Raw genomic sequence first — 25,193 nt, 5'->3', positions numbered from 1 at the left:
ACTATCTGCATTACCTTGAAGTTCACTTTTACTACCCCTCTTGGAGAGGGCTTTTTTCCCCTTCCCCGTTGGAATCTGGCTGCTCCGCTTGGAATCTCCTAATCTTTCCTTTCCACTTACATTTTATTTTGGCAACGAAGACCAGAGATTCTCTGCGGGCCGTTGGGGCGGGGGCGGGGGGGGCGCGCTTTTTTTTTTTTTTTTTGATTGGGGGAGGGGGGAGGGGAACATCCGGCGTAGGTGGGGGCGGGGGGGGGGTCTGTTGGAAGTTGCGGCGGAGCTGGGACTGGAGACCCGCGGCCCCGGCGCCGCGATGGGGATGGTCTGAGCTCCAGCCTCTCCCCCTGCCCGAGAGCAGCCGAGGCTGGATACATTTTTTAAAAGCCAAACTGCAAACAACTCTGGCGATGCCAAAATTCCCCTCCAAGTGACACGGCTTTGCGAAGGAGGTTTCCTCAGGCTGGGCTCTTTCTCTTATTCGCTCTGCCTTCATCAGCGACGATTAAAGGCTTTGCTCTGGCATAGGAATTTAGGAAAAAAAAAAAAAAAAAGCTGCGCTAAACTCTGTCGTGACCTCAAACTCTCCGGACTGGTTTAAAAAATAGATTGAAAGAAAATCCATCCTGAAAGCGATTCAGCATAGGAGGAGATGGAAGTTTTCCCCTTGCTCTTGGTTTTGTCCGCCTGGTGGTCTCGAACCTGGGACTCGGCGAATGCGGATTCAATCATTCACATCGGTAAGAAAGGGCAGGTGTTGCCTGTGGGTACTTTTAACGTTGGGGTTAGCAAATGTTTCCCTTTGCCTCCCCCTCTCCGCCCTTACGCGTGGCTTACTGGCGCTGGCTTCGGTTTATTGCCCCTTCCCGCTAACCTTCCCTCACACTTGTTCAGTTTTCTGGCAGGATATGGCTGTTCGGACCTTGACTTGGGCCGTTGTTTCACGGTGAATCGTGGAAGTGCGGTGCTGGATGCGTGGGGGTCTCGAGTTTACCTCAGTTGTGCGTGTGTGTCGGGAAGTGCGGGGTGGGGGGTGTTCCAAGTGTGTGGAGAAAGGAAGTTTAATCGACTCTACCTTCCATATTCTTTCCCGGATGTACATTTGCTCCATTTAAAAAAAAAAAAAAAAATATATATATATATATATATATATATATATATATATATGTATCTTTAGGGGAAAGAAGAGGTGTCACCTGTGAGGCGAAAACTGGGGTGAGGGTGGGGGGAGCTCCCTTCGGATCGAACAGGTGGTTTTGCAACGTGAGCGGGCCGCGTTAGCCGCAGCGTTGTGCGATGGGGACGGGGTGCCGGCTGCGCCCCCAGCCTCCTTTTCCTCTTCCCGTCCTCTTGGCTTTGCGGTACACGCGCAGAGTCGCCGCGACGGTGGCGGGAGGGGCCGGCGGCGGTGTGGCCGAGGACGGGGAGCCGCGCGCCTAGCTGCTTCGCGCACACTCCCCCGGCCTGGCGAGGCGGCGAGACCGCCTCGGGGCGCACGAGCAGCGCGGGGCGCGCGGGCCGCCCTCGTGGGCTGCCTTGCGGGCACCTGCCTCGCTCGTCTCGCGGTCAACTCCGAGTTGCCGCGCAAGGCCGAGAGCAAAGGCGTTTGGGCTACGGCCGGGCGTCCAGACTCCAAGGAGAACGCCGAGCCGGCTCGGAGAGGCTCGTGGCCCCACCTATTGGCAACCAGACGGGCCGGGACTGGCCGCGGCGGGCGCGGGCGGGGGCGGGCGGGGGCCGCGCGTCATTATCATGCACAGCGCTCGCGGCTTCAGGCTCCAACTCTTCTCACTTGCTAATCCGTGCGAGCAGAGTGGAGTCGGGCTCCGGCAGCCTTTTCTGCGTTAATGCGACGATTTCCTTTTCGGAAATTCGCGTCCGCGGGCCAGCGAGGTTCATTTACTGGGAAGAAGAGAGACCCCTCTTGGGGAATTTTTCTGGGCACAGGACTTTTATCTGTCCACACGGCTTTATGTTCTTCAAATTGAAGCGACAGATGGGTCGCAGCGTCTCCCCTTTTCGTCCCCCTGCTCCCCTCCCCTGCTCAACACTCACACGCGCGCACACACACACACACACACAGAGTCCTGGAAGGGGAGTCTGCTTCAGGTGGCTGTGGTGCCTGCCCAGGCGAAGGGCTTCTGTCTGGTGTATGCCTCCACAGCAGCCAGCCCCTCAGCTCCAGGGGACTCCCTCTCTTGGTCTCAGAGGCTGTGTCTGTAAACATGTCTGCCATTCTCTGTCATTTATATCGGTAGAAACATATAGGTCTCTGTGCAAGGGGTAATGAGGTCAGGATTCACAATACCTGCCGCTTATGCATTAAGTAAATAAAGCACTAGATAGCTTGACTGCTAGATCACGTTTTGCCCGGGGGCTAACAGGACCCGTGGGTTCAGAACTTTTCAGGGAGAAATTACCGTCTTATTGAGGGGTTCAGTAATGTTCTGACAATTCAGAAATGAACTGTGCTCCTCTTAAATGACATACATTTATGTGCAACTGTAAATGAGTGGAGCAGGATGCAGATATATATTACCACGGTACCTTTACATTCATTTTATGATTCGAGGTTTCTGTCTTATGCTCCACATCGCTCAGGAGAGAGGTCTTGTGGATAAATGCTTATTTTATTGCTTATTCTGTGGATTACAGGATAAATATGTTATTTGCAAACACCTACAGCCCTTGCTGTCTTTTACCAGATGAATATATTTTGCAATACAGTCTGATCATTTGTTTCTAAATAGAACACAACTGTTGTATTTTTTCCTTGGCATTCTGTTGTCTGTCAATGTGACATGGCTTGTTTATAACCTGCCCCCCCCCCCAAAAAAAAAGGTAACTGTGTACAAATTACAGATTTCCTTGGAAAGCTGGTTGTATGCATGAACTCTGTATATCCTACTAAAAGGAATACTTATCAGATAATTTGACTTGAATGCAATTAGTACATTAGGCAAGAGGATTCGCTTCTTTTATAGGCTACCTAGTATTGCCATGAAGCTAGCAAACTGATAATTGTTTCAAATATCTTTTATAATACTGATAAATGTTATTTCCCAAATTTAAAAAAATGACCAAGAATAATTTGTGTGCATGTTAGAGGTTAAAAGCATCTCCCACTTCAACCCCCATCCCAGCCAAAGTGTAATAAATTCAAAACTGAATGTCCCTATTAAAGTTTTAAACCATCAGTTAATATTCATTGGCTCAGTTTACCTGGTTGATTGGAAAAGAGAATTAATTATCTTTAGGAGGTGATTGCCTTCATTTAAATGTTTAATGGGAGAAATATGCTTATAGCAATTTATTATTTTAGGATTTAAGGGATGAAAGTGATGAAACTAAAGGGAAGGTGAATATTTCAACTCTCAAGTTATAAGGAGATATGCAGAAATGAGAGGTTTTCCTGGCCTCGTGTGGTGTGTTCAAGTAGAAAGCAGCTGCAGTATATAGTCCAGGCAAGCTGGAAAGATTAAAAAAAAAAAAAAAAGACACTGTTCTAATAGGTTCTTCAAATATTGAATCCTTTTGGTATTGAACAGAATTCTATGTATGAAAACTCTCTTCTTCTTTCTTTCTGCTTGTTTTCATTTCATGCAGGTAGTTTTTAAAAGTTGATTACGTATTTTAAACTCTAATATGTTTTATTAAACTCATTAGTTCACTACAATGATGAAATATATCATAATGTTTAAATTCCAGTGGTTGAACTGGCAGTGTGTTTTTTTCAGTAGAAAATGCACTAATATCATACATAATTACTTTGAGTTTCTGTTAAAGTACATTTTAAAGATAATTTGATAATTACATACATTTGTGTAAAGCACATTCACATGCAGTATTTAGAAATGAATCACCTCAATTGTGATATTCTTTGCCCCCCCCAAAAGAAAGGTCTTTTGACATATAAAAACTGCAATTTTGAATTATGCTTTTGCTTTGAGCCTGTGCATTGATTGAGTAATTTCATCAGACCCACATTACTTGATTGCTTAGAAGTTTCCTAATGATCTGCATGCTGTAGGAAGAACCAAAAAATCGTGAGTGGAATGGCAATGATACTGTGTTTTATGAGGCTATTCAAAAGTCGCTCTGATTTATGTAGCTAGAAAGCTCGAAAGTCTTTGAGATTAGCCACGCTGACTGCTATTTTCTTCATACATCAGTCGTTCCACACTCTTTACTCCCTAAACACAACAGGAGTGTAGAGCACTGCTTTAATTAAGCAGGGATTAGGTGGCATTTCCAGTCAACTGCACAGTTTGTGTTTTGCTTCAAATCTAATATGGAGGATCTCATGTTTTAACAGTTTAATGTATGCTCATTTCTTTATCTGGTTCCTGTGCTCACAGAACTGATTGAAATGAGCTATCCTAAGTTATATATCTCTACAAGGATGCGCTCAAATAATGTACTTAGTCGTATGTTACCAAAATCACTCACAGGTTTTTGTTGTTATCAGTCATAGTAAAATACCTTATGCCAACAGGGAATAGAAACAAACCATTTATTTATGTTTTTCTTATAAGTGAATGATACTTTATCCTCTGATATCATAATCATTAACTTTGATATGTTTGAGAAGCCTAAGACAATTCACAAAATAATTTCATCACAAGAAACTTCAAATTAAAGTACAAAACTGATGGCTGAATAAAATGTCACCACATTAAAAATAATAGCAGATTTAAAGCAACAGTTTTCATGATTTCTGCAGTGAGGACTATTATATCAAATGTGGAATGTAACCGTATTTCCAGAAAATGTACTGTGTCTTCTACCAAAATGTTGTTTTTTCAACCTCTTTACATAATTTGCATTGGGTATAATAACCCCCAGGAGTCACCAAGGGCTCTTTGGGCTGTATAGAGATATCTCAAAATTTAAATTATCCCTTTATGATTTACAGTAGTTGTTTTCTCCCTAAGTTATGGATAACATATAGTATACATTTCTAGAATGTGTGAACAAGTAGTTTCTGAATTTAAAATGAGGGTATACTTTACTGTTATTCTTTTCTGTATCATTAATACAGTTATTTGACACATAATTCAGATGTGCATTAAGTTAGACAATGTTATTAATCAACAGTATCAACTATGACATGACTAATAAGCCATTACACTAAGGACCTTTGCTTTCTACTCCAAGTGAAGGGTACACCCAATAAGTATCTCCTATAAATTTTAATTCAAATATGAATAAAAATCAAGATGAATAACTTTTGACTTATTAAACAGTAGCAACCAATTGAGACTGTTAGGAGTAATGGAAGATGCATTGTATTTAATTCTAATTTCTAAGGCTAAGTTTATCACATTGTAATTTTATCTCAAAGGGTTTTGTAACATTAAAACCAGACTTTCTAATCTGGAAGCTTTTTTTTTCCTTCTTTTACTTGCATATGTTATTTTATTATTAAAAATTAAAGTATTTGGCATACTTTTATGCTTTTGGATCTTCATGATATTTCAGATTATAGGCAGCATATTGGTGAGTAGCAATACTTACACAGTTTTACTGCAAATATAATGTTTATTAGAAAATACATTTATGGCCTATAAAGATAGCTTTGCCATTAGGTGTCACTGCATTCTGAGCTGTTCCTTTGTAGTTCTACTTGAAAATCACATGAAATATATATTTTTTTTAATTTGCAGAAAAAAATGCCATTCAAAGACGTTTATGATGCTATAAGATACAGGTGGTTTTTATTTTCAAACCAGAGTAGGAAATATTATTCCTGTCTCTTATTCTTGTAAGAATTTAGTTCTAGGACATATCAGCACCCTCTGTTTTCAAGATAAATTAGATCGCCTGACCTAATCATGTAAATTTTTCACCAATTTAAGATATAACAGAAATATATTCTTTAACTAGTATGTATTCTCTGTGAAAAATCTAAGACACCAAGAAGGATACAATAGTGCTTATTACTACTGGTATAAACAGATGAGTGAATGGAGTTTGTTAAATAATTTCTCAACTGTGGTGGTTCTGCTTATTCATGGATCTTTTGGGGTCCCAAACCAATTGATGTTTGTAACACGAAACATGCATACACAGAGCTATGAAAAAAACATATACACAGACACAAACCAAATATAGATATTTTATTTTTAAAACAACGTCATCCATTGTGTTTTGTGCATGATCATATATGTTTTCAGGTAATTTTGGCCTGGTGACTATTAAGTTTTATGGAATGTATCAGTCTCTTCCACATAATATTACACATAATATTACCACCATTACCAGTCCAATTGAGTTTGTGTGGTAATTTATATTTTTATAACCAGTGTCTATGATCACTTGTTAATTTTTCTGTTTATTTAGTTTTTCTTTTTTTTTTTTTTTAAGAGGCAAAATCTTCCTTATAGCAACCCCACTACAAGACTAATGGAGAATGAAACTTAGGTCATCTTTAATTGTATAAATTAGTTTTAATATTGGCAAAATCACATAGAGAATGCAGTACTATGTTAAATGAATGAACAATTAGGTCATATTATTTTAGACCTTGCCTTGTGCAAATATTAATTAATAAACTAGTTGGAATAGTGTATTATGAGGAACTTAGAATAAAATCAAGTGATCAGATGGATATCTAAAGAATAAGGGAAATACTAAAGTAATTTTGGAGTTGACTATTAAGTGGACATTTGTGTATTCATTTCATTTAAACTGGTGAATTTTAGCATTTGGGTATGGACACATTTCAGATGAATGTGAAATACATGGGGGGGGGATGTTAAGACTTACTAAAAATGTTCTGGATTAAAATGTCAAAGGTTTGGGACTCAGTACTAATTTTATCAATAGTTAATTGAGCAAAATTGGAAAATTACTTTCTTCAGTCTTCATTTTTATCAATGCTAAAACAAGATTTAGCATTTAAGCTCTAAAATTATGTGAACTAAAATGACAGATTCATATATTGAGGAAGTGGGAGAACTAGTCAACCAGGGTTCACATTAGCTGTCCTTAACAGCTAGGTTCAGAGTGAATTTAAAAGAAGAAAATACGAGGGAAAATAAATGGAGCATAAAATCTTAATCATTCAAATTAAGAACCCCTAAAATGATTTTTTTTTGATATGAACAAGAATTATGTATAATATATTTATTCATCAGATATTCTAGTTAACTCCAGTATCAGATTGAGAGAACTGGATTTGTTAGTTTTTTGTTTTAGAGTTCTTGTTTTGTCTAGTGTTGATACTAAGGTGTTTCATTCAGTGCTGCTGAATTTTAAGAGGCAAAATCTTAAGGTGTTTCATTCAGTGCTACTCAGAGCACAACACAATGCTAGTGCTTCTTAAGGCTGACTGGAGGAATGAGTAGTGTCATGTTCGAACCAGCAGAGACTACAAAAGCATTTATAATTTACCACCTCAAAGGACAGCAGGAATATTAGCATATGCTTGGTATCACTAAAAAATGTAGAGTTTAAAGAAATAACAGGGGTGCCTGGGTGGCTCAGTCGGTTAAGCGGCCGACTTTGGCTCAGGTCACGATCTCGCGGTCCGTGAGTTCGAGCCCCGCGTCGGGCTCTGTGCTAACAGCTCAGAGCCTGGAGCCCATTTCAGATTCTGTGTCACCCTCTCTCTGACCCTCCCCCGTTCATGCTCTGTCTCTCTCTGTCTCAAAAATAAATAAACGTTAAAAAAAAAAAATTAAAAAAAAAAAAAAGAAATAACAAATGTTTTTTCAGCGTTCTTCATAATTTTGGATTCCTGCTCCAGGTGTTCTGGCTTTAACCTATTGTTATCCACCAGGTGGTTATAGGGTGAAGCTGGGGCTGGCTTCATCCACTGAAAGCTTCTTTGAGTGAACAGAGGGAAGCCCAGAGGCAAGCACAAGCAGCTTAGTATCAAAAGGCCTGCCTGTGTGTGTTAAAAAATTTTAGATCACTCTGTAGTCAAGTTCCTTACTAACAAATATTTTCATTCAAACAAAAGATTGAGTAATTGCCTGTATTAAAATAACAATTTTTAGGGGTGCCTGGGTGGCTCAGTTGGTTAAGTGTCTCGCTTCAGCCCAGGTCATCATCCCGCGCTTTGTGGGTTCAAGCCCCACGTTGGGCTCTGTGCTGACAGCCTGGAGCCTCCTTCAGATTCTGTATCTCTGTCTCTCTCTGCCCCTCCCCTGCTTGTAGTCTATCTGTCTCCCAAAAATAAATAAATATAAATTTTTTTTTAAATAACAATATTTATACTTTTTTTCTTTACCCCCAAATAATTCGAAGTACTCTTCTAAAAATAAGTTATTTTATTGGCCTAAGTACCTGATTTTTCTCAGTCACCTTAAATAAGGCATTTACGTCATTGTCAAAATCATTATCTTTCTAGAAGTTAGTACTCCTAAAAGTACATGGTAAGGTAGGCATTATGACCAACACGCATGTGTGCTAATTGGGAGAATGTTCTTTCATTCAGCAAACATTTATTCTGAACCTCTTCTCTATGAAGTACTGTTTTTAGGCCATGGAATTAGAATACTGAATAAATAAGCTATGTCTTTGTATTTAAGGAATTTAGATTCTCTTGGGGGAGGCAAAAACCAGATAAACTAGAAACTATATGTTAGAACTTCAAGTAGTGGTAAATTGTGTGAAGAAAAATGAGGGAATGGCAGTTGCTATTTTGCATAGGGTAGTTTGGTAAGTCCTTTCTAAGGAGGTGATCATTGGAGCCAAGACGTGACTCAAAGAAAGGAAGTGAGCCATATGGATATCTGATGAAAAAGGATTTCAGGCAGAGGGCACAGCAAAGGTAGGGGCCATAAAACTAGGCAGTAAAGAATCTGCTTAATTTGTTTAAGGAACATCTTGAAAGTCAATGTGGTACAAGTATGGAGTTTATTAATGAGCAAAGCAGGAAGTGGAAGGAATAGGTCTGAGAGGCAACTAAGAAGGATCTTGTAGGGACTTTATAGGTTATAGTAAGATATTTAGATCTTCCAGGTATCTAGGGAGCCTACTGGAGGATTGAGGCAAAACACGTGATATGAAATGATTTATATCGTAGTAAGAAAATCTTCTCTGGGTAGACTGGTTGGAGTACAAGTATGAAAATTAGTTTGAGGATAGTGAATTGGGCTAAGTTGGTAGCTGGAGTAGGTGAATAATTGTCATATTGTGGATATTTTGAAAATAGAAGAAATAGGATTTTCTAGTGGATTGCTTAGCTGAGAGAAATCTAGAGGGAGTAAAGAGGCTATTTTACTTGAAAAAGTGGGTGAAATGTGTTACTAAAAATATGATAACTGAAATTGGGTACATGAGACAATTACTAAGTTTAGATAGAAATGAAAATTTGCATTTATTAAATTTGATATTCCTATTAGACATCAAATTACAAAATTTAATTCAGTTGGCATTTATTTACATGAGTTTGAAATTTAGGAGGGAGTTAGGGATTTGAGCTGTACATTTGGAATTCATCATTTTAGACATGGTCTTTAGAGCTATCGGAGGGGGTATCTCACTTAAGAAATAATTGTGTAGAGAGAACTCCAAGACTATGCTGTAGGCCATTCTAAAATGTAGAGGTCAGGGAGAGGAAGAGGATCCAGGAAAAGAGAAAGATGAGTGGCCTATGAGTTGGAAAGAAAACGTAGGACTGTGTGGTGTTATGGAAGCTAAGTGAGGAAGCTTTTTGAAGCAGGAAATGAGAAACTATGTCAGATTCTGTGGATTAAAATTATGACTTGACTTCTGGGTTTGGAATTGTTGAGGATAAACATGACTTTGACAATAGTGCTTTCAGTCAACTAGAATTGACAAGATACTGATTGGGGAGGATTTGAAGATAATGGGACTTGAAGAACTCTCAGTTTTTCTGTAAGGGAGAACAAGGGAGCTGTGGGGGTGGGAATATGAGGGAAAACGTGGGCTTCGTCTTTAAATAAAGGTGGGAGTTGGGATAGGTATGGTAATTTTTTAAAGTTTTAATTACAAGAAAAATTTCAGTTTTAGGATTGAAATTAAAATGTATTTCTTTATTCAAATCTATTTGATGTTTGAGTTTGGATAGCAAGTGTTTGAATAGAACTCGTATTTTTATTTATTTATTATTTATTTTTGTTTGCTGTCCTTGTTGTTGGTTTTTATTTTGTTTTGTCATCTTGGATCAAGTGATATTGGGTGAGTGGCAGTGGAATTAGAGGAAGAAGCTTAGATGTCCTCTCTCAAACAGACTCCACTAGTTGTTCTGCATTTTTGCTTCATTTAGCTTCCTAGTGCCTAGAAGCATCACTCCTCTTACAAACTCACAAACTCAGCAGCCAAAAACAAGTTCTGTCTTCAGTATCTGGGCAATATTTTTGGAAAATAAACTATTTCTTCTTTAGGTGACTAAAATTTAGATACGATTTTTTTTACCTGAAATTGTGAGTGAATTATATACCTTGAGGAGTACTGGCATACCAGTACAGATAAGATCAACATTTAGTCTGTTAGTAATGTATTAATTTTAAGAACACATAATATATCTATATGATAAATGATATTAAAATACTATTAAATCCTCTTTTACAATAGATACGTTTGAATTGATTATGGGTTTCCTCTAAGTGAATTCTACTATACATTGATTTACTTAAAAAATCATTTTGGAACAATTTAAAAATACATAGTTATTTTATAAGAAATGCATATCATTGTCTCATAGAAATTAAACAGATGAAAGAGATTCATATGATATTAAATTTTAGTGACACATTTAAATATTTCCTTTTATGGAACTTTCACTTCTATTTGTACTATACTATAGCTAACAGATCCTTAGTCATAGGTGAAAATGAGAAAAGGAAGTGTACTACATTTTCTAACTTCAGAATTCAACCTTCTGAAAATAAACCTTAGGTTTCTCACAGTCTCCTATTAATACACACACATAAGTTATGTATATTTCACTGATTTTCAGCTAAAATAAGAATATTTGTCCTAAAATAAGAATGCCAGTAGCAGGTGAATTGTATTTTTCTGTGTTCTTTGTCATTTCCAGTTCTAGCTCCTTTATAAAAACATTTTTCTTATCAAGACAATATGATTGTCACCTAATGTTTCTGCTTGGTTATGTCTATTAACTGATGTATAAACATGGGATACATGAACAGTGAGGAGATAGAAGTCCTGTGGTTTGGGCACAGCAATGACTGATTAAAAAAGGGAAGCTGTGTATGGTTGGATCCAAGTAACATAATTAATGAAATATGTAACCTCAAAAGTTATTTTAAACTTGCTAGTTCATAACTTCCTGGAGTGGTGAAATATAATCATTTGAGAGAATTGTTTATAGCAGATTTGAGTACAAACTTAAGTTGTAATGGCCACCTAAAATTGGTGAAGGTGCTTAGTATACTTAACCTTGACATCATTAAAATGGCATGCCCCACCAGCAGCACATTTTAGATTGGCTTATCTTAAAAACTAAAGGCCAGGTAATATCTTTGGAGCTAAAGTGGGACAAGAGAGTCATTACTAGTATTGTGTTGCATGTAACTTAATTTGAATTAAAATCTAGAAGACTAATTCTTTCTTTGGATAATCTCCACAATCTGACAACAAAGAAAGTTGTTGGTAGTGGACTGGTAATTATAATCTTATTCTTCAGTATCTGATTTCTTCTTTGTGGCTTCTATGAATGTCAGTGACAGAAAAATAGTTGGGGGATTTGTTTTTTTAGAAATGCCAGCAACTCTTACATAGCCCAAAGGAGGAATGGTTCTTGTGAAAACCATTGTAAATTTCTTCTTAACTACATTATGTAAAAAAATTTAACACATCATTAGTGTGGGTGGCAACGTAAGCACAGGCTTGAGAGGGATTACTTTTTTGTTTCTTGGTGGTGTAGTCATGATGGGTTTTGGATATTTTTTATAATTCATTATTTTTGAGCTGAGAAATCATGATCTATATCATTATCTTCCATTTGCAGAGAGTATACTTATAAGGTTACATGAAAACCATAACGTGACTTTTTTTTCGATTCAACAGATGCTTATTGAGCAGCTATTAGGTACTCAGTACGTATGTCTTAAGTACTCAGTTGATGATAGAAATATTCACCTAAGACCTGTTTACCATCCTTTAAGAACTTTTAAGTATATCTGCCTTCTGAGATCATATTGTAATATTAGGCAGCTGAAGTAGAGCAGCAATTCAGGACTCAGAATTGGACGACTGTGTTCTACAATGGCATGGGAGATTGTGGTAATTCAATAAATAATGTCTTTATGGTGCCCTTAAAATGTCATAAAACAAACATGTATTTCAGATAAAAATATAAATGGGATATGGAGATGACCACTTATAGAAGGTCTTTATTTATAATAGAACTATCTTTAACTCAGCTTTCTGCTCATTAATCATTTACCTTATTATACCTATAGACTACAAAGTCAATACAAGCATGACCTAGTAAATGCTAGGGTAAAGTTTCTTCCATTTTCCTTTTTTCCTCTTATTCTTTCCTTTTTGTTTTCTGTAGATCCCAGGAGTTGTGCTCTAAAGTCAAGGAGAGGAGGAGGTAGCTTTAAGATCCAATTATTCTGTAATTAATAACACGTTCCTTTTAAAATTTAATGGGACATATCAGATCATTCTAGTAAGCCTGGTTTCTTGGGTGTGGAAAAAATTAAATTACATTTTCTTTTTTTCTTTACTTTTGAACCTACTAGTATATTACCATTTCATGCTACTAATCTGTACTTTCTTCAAGATGTATAAAACACCAAAGGAAATGACAGTTTTACTATAGCAAGTAAAGGGAAAATTATCTCATAGAAGAAACAAAATTAGTTACCTTTACAAGTGGAATAAGTATTGTTGGGAAGATATTATTATATCAACTTTTAAATGTGTAAATGTAATTGAGACAAACAACAAAAATTGAAAATAACAATTCAAAAACTGACCAATACGTGTATCTTTCTCCTCAAGAGTTCTTGTTGTGGTTGATAAATAGTTAATAAATAGCAAAAGTGACTTCTCTGATTCATTCTTTTTATTTTTCCTGTCTACCCTTCAGTGGCAATGCTAATGAGCAGTGAAATGGCCAAAAGCAAGGAAGAAGAAGCAAAGGGTTTTAGATAATCTATAAACCGGAAAATCAGCCCCTGAATGCTCATATGCACAGGCTTGCTGAGAAGAAATAGTTTATTTTCCAAAAATATTGCCCAGATACTGAAGACAGAACTTGTTTTTGGCTGCTGAGTTTGTAAGAGGAGTGATGCTTCTAGGCCACTAAAGAGGAACATGCTGAATAAAACAGTTTAGGGGCAGAACGCAGAATATTTTGGGGAAAAGAGTGTCTTTCAGAGGTGATGCTGCTGACAGCCAGGACCTCTGTGGTTAGCTCAGTTCCATGTGTCATCTCTATGTTGATGTTTTTAAAGAAAATATGTGGATTTTGGCTATGCCTCTTAAACACTTTAGGTAATTATGTATAAAAATGTGCTGGATTGACATTCCTATCAATATGTATTGTGTACTGAGCACCTATATTGTATATTTCATGTTGGCTTCTAGCTATTGCTATCCTATATACCATAAGGAAAAATTTCAATAGTGCAATTTAAAAAGAAAGTTCAGCGGTTTCAGTACTATTGGTTTTGTCTTACTAAGTTGAGTGGTTGTTACACAAATGTTGATTTCATATATATATATGTATATGTATATATATATGTATGTATATGTTTATATTTCATATGTATAAGTACTGATATGTCTTCTGGGGTCTCTGCTCATTGAGAAATCTACTAGTTAAGTGAAGTTCCACCGTGGATAGGGAATGAAGTTTACATTTTAGACCCCATTCACCATATAGTGTGGCTCCATCACTAATGCTCTTTGGAGAATACGAGAGTACTTAACAGTATGCCAGGATCATTAAATGGCAAATCAGAGAATAATTCAGAAGTCTGTGTTCAAGCATGGGAGTCTCTGTGATGGATTCAACAAGCAAGTCACTTTCTCTACCATTTAGGACTTTTTCTTTGAATCTTTGTTCCCCCTTTAGTATAGGCATGGAGTACTCTGAAGTATTCAAATAAGAGAGAAGAGGGGAAGGAATATACAGAGAGAACAACCAGGTTAATGCTATGAGACATAACTTGTAATATTCCATGCTTTTAATATTTTATAATACAAATTCATAAAGCTAATGTATAATATTCTGTAATTGATCTTACACTAGCATTAGCACCTTCTGTCTCACCCTTGGGTAAGAAAGTATGAACAATTGTTTTATAAATTATCCTTAGAAATACTACTAAGAAGATAATTTTTTTTCTTGATGTTATTTAGATGTTAATCTCCGCTTATGGTAATTGATAATGAAGCTAATCCATCTAATCGATATTTTAATAACTGTCCTTAACTCCCAATACAAACTAAGATATTTATATACTGTAGTGATAAGCAGATAAAGAACTTCTTGCATCCAGTTGAGCTTCATGGTGTGGCCCTTGATTGACTTTTCCAATGAAATAGTTTATTTTAATCCATATAAGTTGGAAGGAATGAGGAGAAATCTTTCCACAAAACAACCTTGAAGGCAGAGGGGCACCAGGGTGACTCAGACGGTTAAATGTCCCGACTCTTGGTTTTGACTCAAGTCATGATCTCAGGGGAAGGCAGAGGTTATTCGCCTCCCCCCCTCCCCCCCCCCTGGCTTTCTTGAGATATAATTGACATATAACATTGTGTAAATTTAAGGTATGATTTGATACATTTCATACATTCATATATTGCAAAATGATGAACACCAAATAGCATAAGCTAACACCTCCAAGGCATCACATAATTACAATTTATTTTTGTGGTGAAAACATTTAAGATCTACTCATATCAACTTTAAAGTATATAATACTATATTAGCTATAATGACGGTGCTGTACTTCATGTCCCCAGGACTTGATATTCATTTAACTGGAAGTTTGTACAGTTTGACCAATATCTTCCTATTTCCTATATTCCCTACTCCTGGTAACCACCATTCTACTCTGTTTCTCTGAGTTAAGCTTTTTAAGATTCCACATATAAATGTTATCCTTCAGTATTTGTCATTTTCTGCTGACTTATTTCATTTAACATACTGCCCTCAAGGTTATTCATGTTGTTACAAGTGGCAGATTTCCTTTTTTCTAAATAATATTCCATTATATAAAATATATATGTTATATATAATATCCATTTTGGCATCAGTTTTCTATTCTTCAGTGAAGTATATTAAATTTGAACTACCTTCTTCCCTCCCCAAATACTCATGCAACTCAATTACTTTATTCATTTTTGAATAAAATAAATGTGTCTAGTATACATTATCCTATTTTATAAACTGACCCTCATGGAAAAAAGAAGTTTGTTCACCACTGTCATGAGAAAGCAATATCTAGCAGGGATACGTGTGGCCAAAGCCAGAGTTATAAAATAGTGTGACAAAAGAGGGAAATGGCAAGTACTTTGGGAGAAACATAAAATACAATGAGGGATAGGGCAAGACAGGAGGCAAGAAGTTAGGAAGATCCTTATGGGATCTGTGGGAATTCTTTAAATAATTTAGGCTAAGGAATGCCTAGCTTTGTGTTATAAGATCTTTCTAGTGATAGTGTGGTAGATGGAAACCAGTTAGAGGACTTTGACAGTGTTGCAGGTGTGTGTTGGTGAAGAGGGGTGCCACACATTGGCAAATGGGGGTGGAGAGGACAACTCTATTAGGAGAGATGCTAAGGAGCATGTATCCGTTGGTGTGATCATTCTTTAGAAGTGAAGGTAAAAGGAAGTCTAACACCATTCCTGAGTACTATCTTGAGTGATCACATTGCAGATGCTATTCACCAACACAGGAAACAGAGAAGAGAGAAACGTTCAGTTTGAACTCAGTATTATTTTGGCATGACGGTGAAGTGTCATGTCCCAGACAGCAGCTTTCCAATAATCCCTCTTTTTGACTCAAATGGAGAAAAGAAAGGTCATTCTCCATGGAGATCAATCCTATTTTGATCTAAAACAGGGAACTGTTTTTCTGGTCATTCTTTTGTAACTTTTCTTTCAGATCCAGTACTTAATAATGTAGTTTCCTATTTAAAATATGAATCTTTAGAATATTTTTGAGCTATTGAGAAAATATTAATTTTACAACACCAAGAGCCTTATGATTTTTAATTCCTGCCTGTGCTTATCATTTTAAAATTACAAATTGTAAATATTACTGACCTTTTAAAAGGTATGTCTTCATTCTCATTTCTTAATATGAATATACTTTTTAAAATCAAAGCTTGGAACTAATACTAAGAGACTAATGCTGTAATTTATATGATAACCATCTCGAATCAAAATCTTGGGTCATAAGAGGTAATATAAAATATGAGGTTAATTTTTTGTACATGATTGCTATTCTAGTTACATATTACAAATAGAATCCCCTTATGTAAATAGAAGACTAAAACATGGAAGAGTAAAAATAGGATTTTATAGTCTTTAGTTACATGTTATCTGTAACATAATCAGCTTAAGGAAAGGAAACTGTGCTCCTAGGATGGCAGAAGCAAAGCCCGAAATGGGACACAGGTCCCATTTGGAACATACTAAAGGGATCTTTTGGGGACTTCAAGCCTCAGCCTTTTAGTGTCTCAGAAGACTTTGCTTCATAGTTAAGGATCTGTGTTTTCAGATGAGAAATGTTTGCAAAGACTGATCTGGAGTCAGAATATGAAAGCAGTGTGTTTGCACGTGTGTAAAAACACTGGTTGAACTGAGGTGTGGAAGGGAGTGGATCCAAATAAGCCAGTCTTCTTTTTGCCTCTGGATGTCTTTAAAGTTTAGCTTTTCAGCCCATTTTTACAATATGTAGTATCAATGCTTAATCTAATGAAAACAATTTAGGTATGATATTATTAGAACTTAACTCTCTCATCTTACTCTTGTTTGCCCTTATTAAGCTGATCACCTGTTAGAGAGCCAGAGATGGACAATTGAGTGTTCCACTGGGGAGGAGGGTTTCCAGCATCTCTTAATCTCAGGCTAATTGGTTTAGAGTAGATTAAGGGCTTAGACACTTAGAGTCAGTGAGGATAACCTGAGTGACTTTAGTCAGTCACAAACTGTGATGATTGGTAATTTTTGTGTCTTAAGTGATCAGAGTAGCTTATACTACCCTAAACAGAAGCACTGGATTTGATGTCCCAGTTATATATTCAGATCTTTCCTTGGTCACTTTACTACTTGATAGCTGTGAATTCTGGGTAAGTAACAATACTTTGAAAGTCTCAAATTTACCTGCTCCTGCTTTCTCTCCACCTCATTTGTTATAAGGACACACTGTAATAAAATTTGAAATATGGACTTGTAGACTCCACAAGTCAATATTCATACTTCAGGAGATTAAACTTGCAATTTGAATATACTGCCCATCATGGCCCTTGGTCTGGGTTGTGCGTGAGAAAGTGGGTGCCACACCTGAGATCAGATAGGGCTCCCTGTTTATTTTCTGTTCTTGAAACATTAATTCACATGTACAACTCTGGCTTTTTTACAACATATAAATCAAAGTTGAAAGTCTTTATTAAAGTAACTGAATTTAAGTTTAACTATCCCTTCAGAGATAATGTTTCACTCTAAATTTATGTGAAATAGATGGCTAAATTTTTATTTTTTTTAAATCACCAAAACTGATATTTATCTACACCTTTGTGGATATGCCCTTTAATCTGAAAGAGGGTGATCTTATGATTTATTATTCAGACCAGGACTCTTTTGAGAGTAAAAATGGCAGTATTAAGATTTCTGCTGGAGCAAAAGGGACAAATGAGGGCTGACTGGAGGCAAACAGGGACTAGACAGCAGTCTCCTTTCAAAGTCCTACCTGCAGGCATGTGATTAGTTTGAAATTTGGCCCAGCCTCAAAGCACTCCTAGGCATGTTCTCTTTCAATAGGTAGGAATTTTCTGTGAAAGATATCACAAACTAGCAAACACTCCAAAGAGGAGGAGAGACTTAACAGTTAAAATTTCAAAGGTCTATATTTAAAAACGATTTAATTTTTCTTATGGGGATAAACATATAATTTGTTTTGTGATTTTGAATTAATTGTACTACAGCTATCTAATTGAGTCAGCCTCTACAAATTTCTCTTTCAGAAGTATACCGTATTACAATTTGTTTTGAAAGTTATTAGATTGTCTTAACCTTTCTTTCCTTTCTGTTCCAAGGTCTGGTTTTACCTCAAGAAATGATCAGGTGATACCCTGCACAGGCCTTTTATCCTCACACGCTTGCTTTTTTCCTGAAAGCCTAGTTTATATAAATCTTATTTCCTTTTCTTCACTTCTGGCAACCCAGTGTTTACTTTCTGTGTTTTCCAAATGTGACACTGAGTTGGAGAGCATCCTTCCACACTGTGCCCCAGAGAAGATTGCAGCTTCCTCCTTTCTTCATCTGTGGTGACTTTTAGACTTGGGCAGACCCTGTTCCTTAGGTCATTTTCCCTATAGAAATTATAGGCTCTCACGGTTGGGAGGAATATTAGAAATTGTCTATAGTCTAGAGTCCTACTGTTACTGATGAGCAGATTGAGAGGTTAAGTGATTTGAATGCCACATAGATAGGAATTTTTGAACAGTCTATTAAACATAATTTTTACTGAAAAAAAGTAATTATATTCACATCACCAAAGAGGTATTAATGTGGGCTATTGGCCAGGAGATAGAAATAGCCCAATTATGTAGAATTGGATAATTGCTTTCATTAACATAGGGTCCATTTTACCTGTGCTCTACTATATTGCTATAGAGTACTGTAATTAATTCCTTTGAAGTCTGCTAATATAATGTTAGAGGTAGTTAACCCAGATGTTGGAGAACTATTCCCACAAGCTGCTAGCCGTGTGAGTATATGTATCATCTTCTAGAACTTCTCCCAAAATTTAAGTGCAGCAGAGTCTAGCCAGATCCAAATACTTTCTCAGACTACAAACTCCACCCCTCGTTCCTCATGTCTCTCCTCCCTAATCCCCTCCTTCTCCCCACAAACCCAGGTTGAAACTTATTTCTTCTAGTATTCACTAAAAACTTAATTTTGTCTCCATCGAAACATGTATTTATGCAGATAATTTGATTGCTTGAAAATATGCCATTCCCCCTGGCTTTATCACTTTTGGGCACAACATTTTCAATTTTAGTGTTTTTATATGTAAAATATAGATATAACTACCTATCATGAAGAGACAAATGAAAGTAAATAAATTAGAAAAATTAAGACAGTTACTAGAACAGAATAAATTTTCTGAATAGTAGCTTGATTTCCCCTTTCTACGTTACCTTCCCTCAAAACCTCAAAAATATAATATTTTATTTAAATACAGTTCATTTCTGTTTTGTGCATATTTGCCAAATATCTTAAAGCTAGAATTAATTGTTTTTTGTAATTATGTCAAGTGAAGAGGAAAACTCTATGAAAATATGGGCTATTTATATTCTCATGTTCAAACTCAAAGAGATTTGCTCTTTGTTTAACATGACAGAAAACACCCGGCACGATTTTATGGATTTTTTTTCATTTTTCTTTTTTTTTTTTGGTTCTGAACTTTCATAAAATAGATGATTTTCTAGTTATGTAGACGGTAATAATCTTTTTTGCTATTTGGATTCATTTTGAGACATAACCCGTCTTTAAGTCTTCTTTCAAATCCATTTAATTATACTTTTTATATCTTTAAAGTCACAGTCTCTTCTACTTGTATTATTTTTTTTTTATTTTTAATGTGCATACTATAATAATGAATTACCTTCTAATTTTATTTTAAAATTATTCACTTGTTTTTTCTAAACCTCCTACTATTTACTATACTAAAATGTTTGCTTCTTGTGTCCCATGTTTGTATAAAATATCTCAGGAAAAATTGTGTTTTATGAGAAAATAAAGGGAGAGAGAAGTCACAGGGATTTGGTAAGCATTTAATTCTCTTGGCAGTTTTACCTATCAGTACTAATTTACTAATTGTCTTTTTTTCCCCCATTTAAACTAGACTTCTCTTCCAGAATTGAGCTATTAATGTGATTTTAGCTGTTAGAGCTACCTCCACAGGTTTATAACTGATTAAAAGTCACTAAATTATTTGGGCATTTGAAGACAAATCACCACAATTTGTATAGAACCCTGGGTGTAAAGTCTACAGCTTGATTTAATTTAAAGATACTATAATCAAAGAGGGCTTTGATTGTACGGTACATTAGAATTACCATGATTCAAAGTAATGCCTGTATAGTGCCTTTGTAGTGTATAAGGGTATGTTGAACTAGTTTGCCCACTTTGGGTGCCACTATCATAAATGTAATAAATAGATACAGTACCATTAGTTCTACTTTATCTCTCTGTGAAAATACCTAGAGGATACTGTAGAAGATAACAGAAGGATATAGTGAAAATGACTAAATTCGTTCTCCGTAATGAGAATAGTATATCAGTTGTTATTCGTAATCGTATAGAAGAACCAATAATTAGAGTGACTTTCATCTGCCCTTACAATATGCCAGTCATTGTTGCAAAACCTTTGTAGGTATTATCTCAGCAAATTGTTAAAATAACCTGAATAATGCTGGGACTATCATCATTTCAGTTTTCAAATGAGATTAATGGAAATTTAGCAGTGCCATATAATTTGCCCAACTTCACTCAACCACAGAACATAAAGAGAATAGTTTTCATTTGATTTTTATCTATTTCATGCATCCCATGATCTTTCTTTCTCTGATAGTCACTGTGCCAACAAGAAACCAGACTCTCTTCTAAGAGCCCTCTCTGATTTTCTAATCAGTGTGATGCAGAGTAGCCCATGCATTTCTCATCATGTACTAATATCATTTGTAGCTTTGCATTTGATTTTCCATCAACTTGAAAGAAAAAAAAAAGAATAGAATAACTCTTCTATTGAGTTGTCATAAAAAAAACCACAATTTTTAGTTTTGTTGGTACTTTATGAATGGTATTCTTTTATGGTGGTTTTCTCTGAGTCATACAATTTCAGTGATTAATAAAAACATCACTAGTATGCTCTGTGTCTGTATCTTTAAGTCTCTGTTCATTGGTTTCCAGTTGGTTATCAATGGATTATACAAAAACTTGAAGCTAGCTTGTTTTCATTTCCCATTATTCCTAGAAAATTAAAGATTTGTGCTTATCTGTGTTCCTGCCTGTATTTCTAGATACAGTTCTTTGTGGCTTCTCAGTCTCTAGTCCTCACTGGGAAAAACTCACGCAGATCCTCATTTTAGGGTAGGTCATGTGCCAGGGAGTAAGCAGATATGTTTCACCTATGTTCTATTTTACTTTTTTCCCACTGAGAGACAGGAGTGGCTAGTTAGTCATGATTCCTTGTCTAGATTTTTAGGTTAAGGTAGCCAGGCCCTACATAAAACATTTGGCCAAAAGTCTTCCCTTAAGAGAAACAAATTGATTTAATTCATTTCACAGAAATGACATAACTATTTTACATCTTTAAAAAATGAAGTTTCTAGATTATATGTTTTAATTTGTTCTTTCCTGAAGTTTTGTTTTCCTTTAATGTAGCAGACAGTTCTAATATTCTTTCTGAGCATGTATTCTTTGTTGTCCCTCTTATGTGTGGAATAGAAAGTAATTAAAAGAAAATTATAATGATTAAAGTAATGTAAAAAGTAGGATGTAGTGCTTTATTTGCAAGAAGTTATTTTTATATTTCGTGAGATACTACATTGTTTTAGGTAAGGGCCATCAGGAAAGAAAATAAGGACAAAGAATAGGTTACTTTTATCAATATATTTTAAATAAGCTTCTTGTGTATGTTAGTATATAAGGTGATAAATGCTTATCTACTTGAAGCTGTACAAAGATAGAGACAGAAATGGCAAATGTCGAATAAGAACAAAACAAAAAATACACAAATTCAGGAGGAGAAATGACCTTTATGGAGCGCCTAACAGCTGCGTGTGGTCCAGGTCTCTGCTGGAACAGGACAAGGGCTGCATCCTGTGCTCTGTTAAATGTTCTTCTCTGTAGGAACACTGATGCAGTGAGAGGGTGCAGGAGAGTGACAGATAGGTCACTTCAGCTAATGTCAGACAAGTGACTGTCACTCAGTAGGCCAGAGACTTGCTGAGTGGAACTTTTTGTTTGAAGTTCAGTCAGGTTGGTTCAAAGTAAACATTTAGAAGAAAAAACAGAGCAATCTACTTATGCTCATTAGGGAAACGATGATAATTTATTTCTATGATATGTGGTGATACTTCTGCTGTATTTCTATTAACTTCTGTTAGTTTCTCAAGTAATCATACCAAAACCCCTGGTGTCTCTTTTCCTTAAAAGGATGGATGCAATGCTAAATTTGCTATAGCGTGAAACTTGTATCTTTCCTTTGTTTCATCTTGAATTGTCTTGTTCTGATAGTTTTATGCTAATGGTTACAAAGAACATAATGAAATGTAGCCTGAGAAAAATCTTTGTTATAGGGAAGAAAAAACATTTTTTTCCTGGATATTCATATTAAAATGTAAGAAGCAGAAGTACATATAAAAAAAATGGATCTTTTAGGAATGTGCATTTCTAACTCCTGTAGCCAAAGGTTAGTTGATACCTGGTGCAAAGTGTTCTTCTCTTAATATTAATTTGTGGTTTTCACTTTTATGTCCTTGCTAACTATGCTTTGATCATGTCTATTTGAAGCAGAGAAAAGGAGATTGGACTTGGATTTGCAGCTGGGATAAGCATTATATTACTTTTTTCTTAAAGAATTAACTCTCCAGAGGTTTCTAGTCTTGGGTGGAGGTTTATATATGTGTGCTTCCTTGATAAAGGCCATCTTTCCCATGTCTACATTTTAACATGCAGGACTGTTAACCCTAAATGATGACTATTTGAAGAATAACAATCCTAAATGGTTAAATATCACAAGTGGATTAGAACTTAAAGTCCTAACTGCTTTTTCTGTAGGCTGTGATTGTCTAAGAAGTGATAGCACAGAGTTGTGCTTTCTGGCTTCATTCTAAGCCCTCTCCATATGAACTTCAGAATTTATTAGACAGGCAAAGAAGAAAAAAGATGTACACACTTATTTCAGTGTTTGTGGGTTTCCCATAATCATGCTTAATTGTATCAATATGATCCAACCATATTCATATTTCTCCCAACCTGCTTACTCTATTGACTTGGTATCCTCTTGGTTATCTAAAAGATAAAATTGGTGGATACATTTACTATCTTATGTGTTTTTTATTCATTAAAATAATTCTCATGTTATCTGCTTAATAGGGTTGTTTGGAGGCTCAAATAAAAAATCGCAAAGCGCAATAATATATATTTATTGTTTCAATATTCATTACACTGTTGTGGAATATCTGAACGTATCAGGCATTCTTTTATGCCCTGGATACACAGTGATAAATACAACAGGGAAAACAATCAAAAGCCTTGTGTTCTTGAAGATTAATTCTAAAATGGGAGACTGTCAATAAAGAAATAATGAAAGTATAAAGGGGTATGAAGAGAAAGCAGGGTGAGGAGTTAGAGAGTGATGGGAGTATATGAATTTAGAACAGAAGGCCAGTGACATAATCTCTGAGGAAATAACATAGAGCAGAGACTAAAATGAAGTGATTATCCAGTGATAGGTTATTCCAGAGGGGGGAGAAAAAAGGGAGAGGAGAAGAGAAGTAAGGAGAGAAGCATGCTTTGCATGTTCAGGGACCTGCAAAGATGGTTGTTAGTGTAACTATAGGGGAGCAAGCACGGGTGAGTATGTTAGAAAAATAGTTCAAAGAGGAAGACAAAAGATTATTATTTAACTCATTGGGAATCACATATTCCACTATCGTAATGGATTGATGGACTCTCACTTTCACTTAAAATGTTTATTTTTTTTTTTAATGGAGAGATATGCTCTAAGCTCCTTTTGCTGTCAGAAGCCTTTCTGTGACCACCCTGGGAACATGACAGGGGATCCCCTGTCTAAGCATTTACTCCTGTTGGATCTCCCCAGCATCCTCTTTGCACCAGTTTGCACCAGGATTCTTGTAATTTTAGGATTTTGTGGGTCAGAGGAGCCAGATTTTGCAGGGAAGAATTTGCAAGTGATCCAGAACAAAGACCTGTGTGTCTGTGGGTTGATCAGGGACCCTGGAGTCAAGGACTGAGGGAGTTGGGCACAACTCCTCGTTCGGAGGTGTTTTCCTCATTTGGACGGTTTGCTGAGCAGCAGTAACCAGAGAACTTGCTGTGGTTTGGAGGGCTGGCTTCAGTAGCAGTAACCTCCTTACAAGTGTGTGTCACCTTCTGTTGAGCATTCACAGATTACAGATTCCTTTATTTATTAGTAGGATCCAATTATAGCAACATTCATAAGTAGCGTTGATAAGATTTCAAGAATTTGCCCTCTAGCACCACCTGCTCCCTACCAAGAAAGAACTTTTGGACACAGTTTTCTTTACAGAGACAGTATTTGGAAATGCCTTATTCATTATTTGTTCTGATTGAAACCAAGAGGATTCTTCTTGTAGTGCCTATAAATAGAGTAACTCCACATACTATATATTTAATGATTTTTCAAAAGAGAAAATATAAACTTAGATTAAACTAAAATCTAGGAATTCAGAAGGGAGACTTGCTAATACTTGGCTTTGCAGAATGGAAAGAACCAGGATATCTAAAGTGCTGCTGAATATGAAATTGAAATGAGTGTGGGTAAAGAGTGAAGCAGAAATGTTACAACGATGCACCCATTTCAATGGGGATGATTGTTAGAGCTTAGTAGTATAGGCTGCTGACAAAATGTTTTCAAGCCATCAGAAATAATTGCATTTAGCCTGTGAATTATTCTTGAAGTCAAGTCTTCCAAAAAAAAAATTCTAGCTACTAACAAAAGAGAAATGGCATTTTAAAGAAATTTTGATTTTTTCCAAGATCATCTCAAATATATATAACAATTATCCCAATCAGAATATAAATGTTTCCAGGAAAATTAAGTGTACTTTAACAGAATGCATGGGAAGTCCTTTTGTTCATCAAGATTCTTTTTGCAAATCTTTATTGACTAATTACAACTCTATTCAAGGCCCTGTATTATTCCCTGTGGAGATGCTTCACAAAATTGAATTGTAGGGTTTGTCCTCAACTTACAGCACAGGGGAGTTTGAGACATGCATAGGAATTATTGGAAA

General features: G+C 36.2%; 1 protein-coding gene across 2 annotated transcripts in view; it reads left to right on the top strand.

Annotated features, from left to right (window-relative positions):
• The first annotated feature begins 590 nt into the window (after positions 1–590).
• GRID2 (glutamate ionotropic receptor delta type subunit 2) overlaps positions 591–25,193 on the top strand; it is a 1,444,174-nt gene continuing 1,419,571 nt past the window's right edge. For both annotated transcript variants that reach the window (XM_042935882.1, XM_042935881.1), the window contains exon 1: positions 591–737. In XM_042935882.1, the coding sequence (XP_042791816.1) occupies positions 650–737 (88 nt within the window). In that variant the 5' untranslated portion in view covers positions 591–649. The remainder of the gene's footprint in view (positions 738–25,193) is intronic.

The sequence above is a fragment of the Panthera leo genome, chromosome B1 (genome assembly GCF_018350215.1).
Source record: "Panthera leo isolate Ple1 chromosome B1, P.leo_Ple1_pat1.1, whole genome shotgun sequence".
Taxonomy (NCBI): Eukaryota; Metazoa; Chordata; class Mammalia; order Carnivora; family Felidae; genus Panthera; species Panthera leo.
Note: the sequence above shows the minus strand (reverse complement) of the source record. Positions and strands in the feature narration are given on the sequence as shown.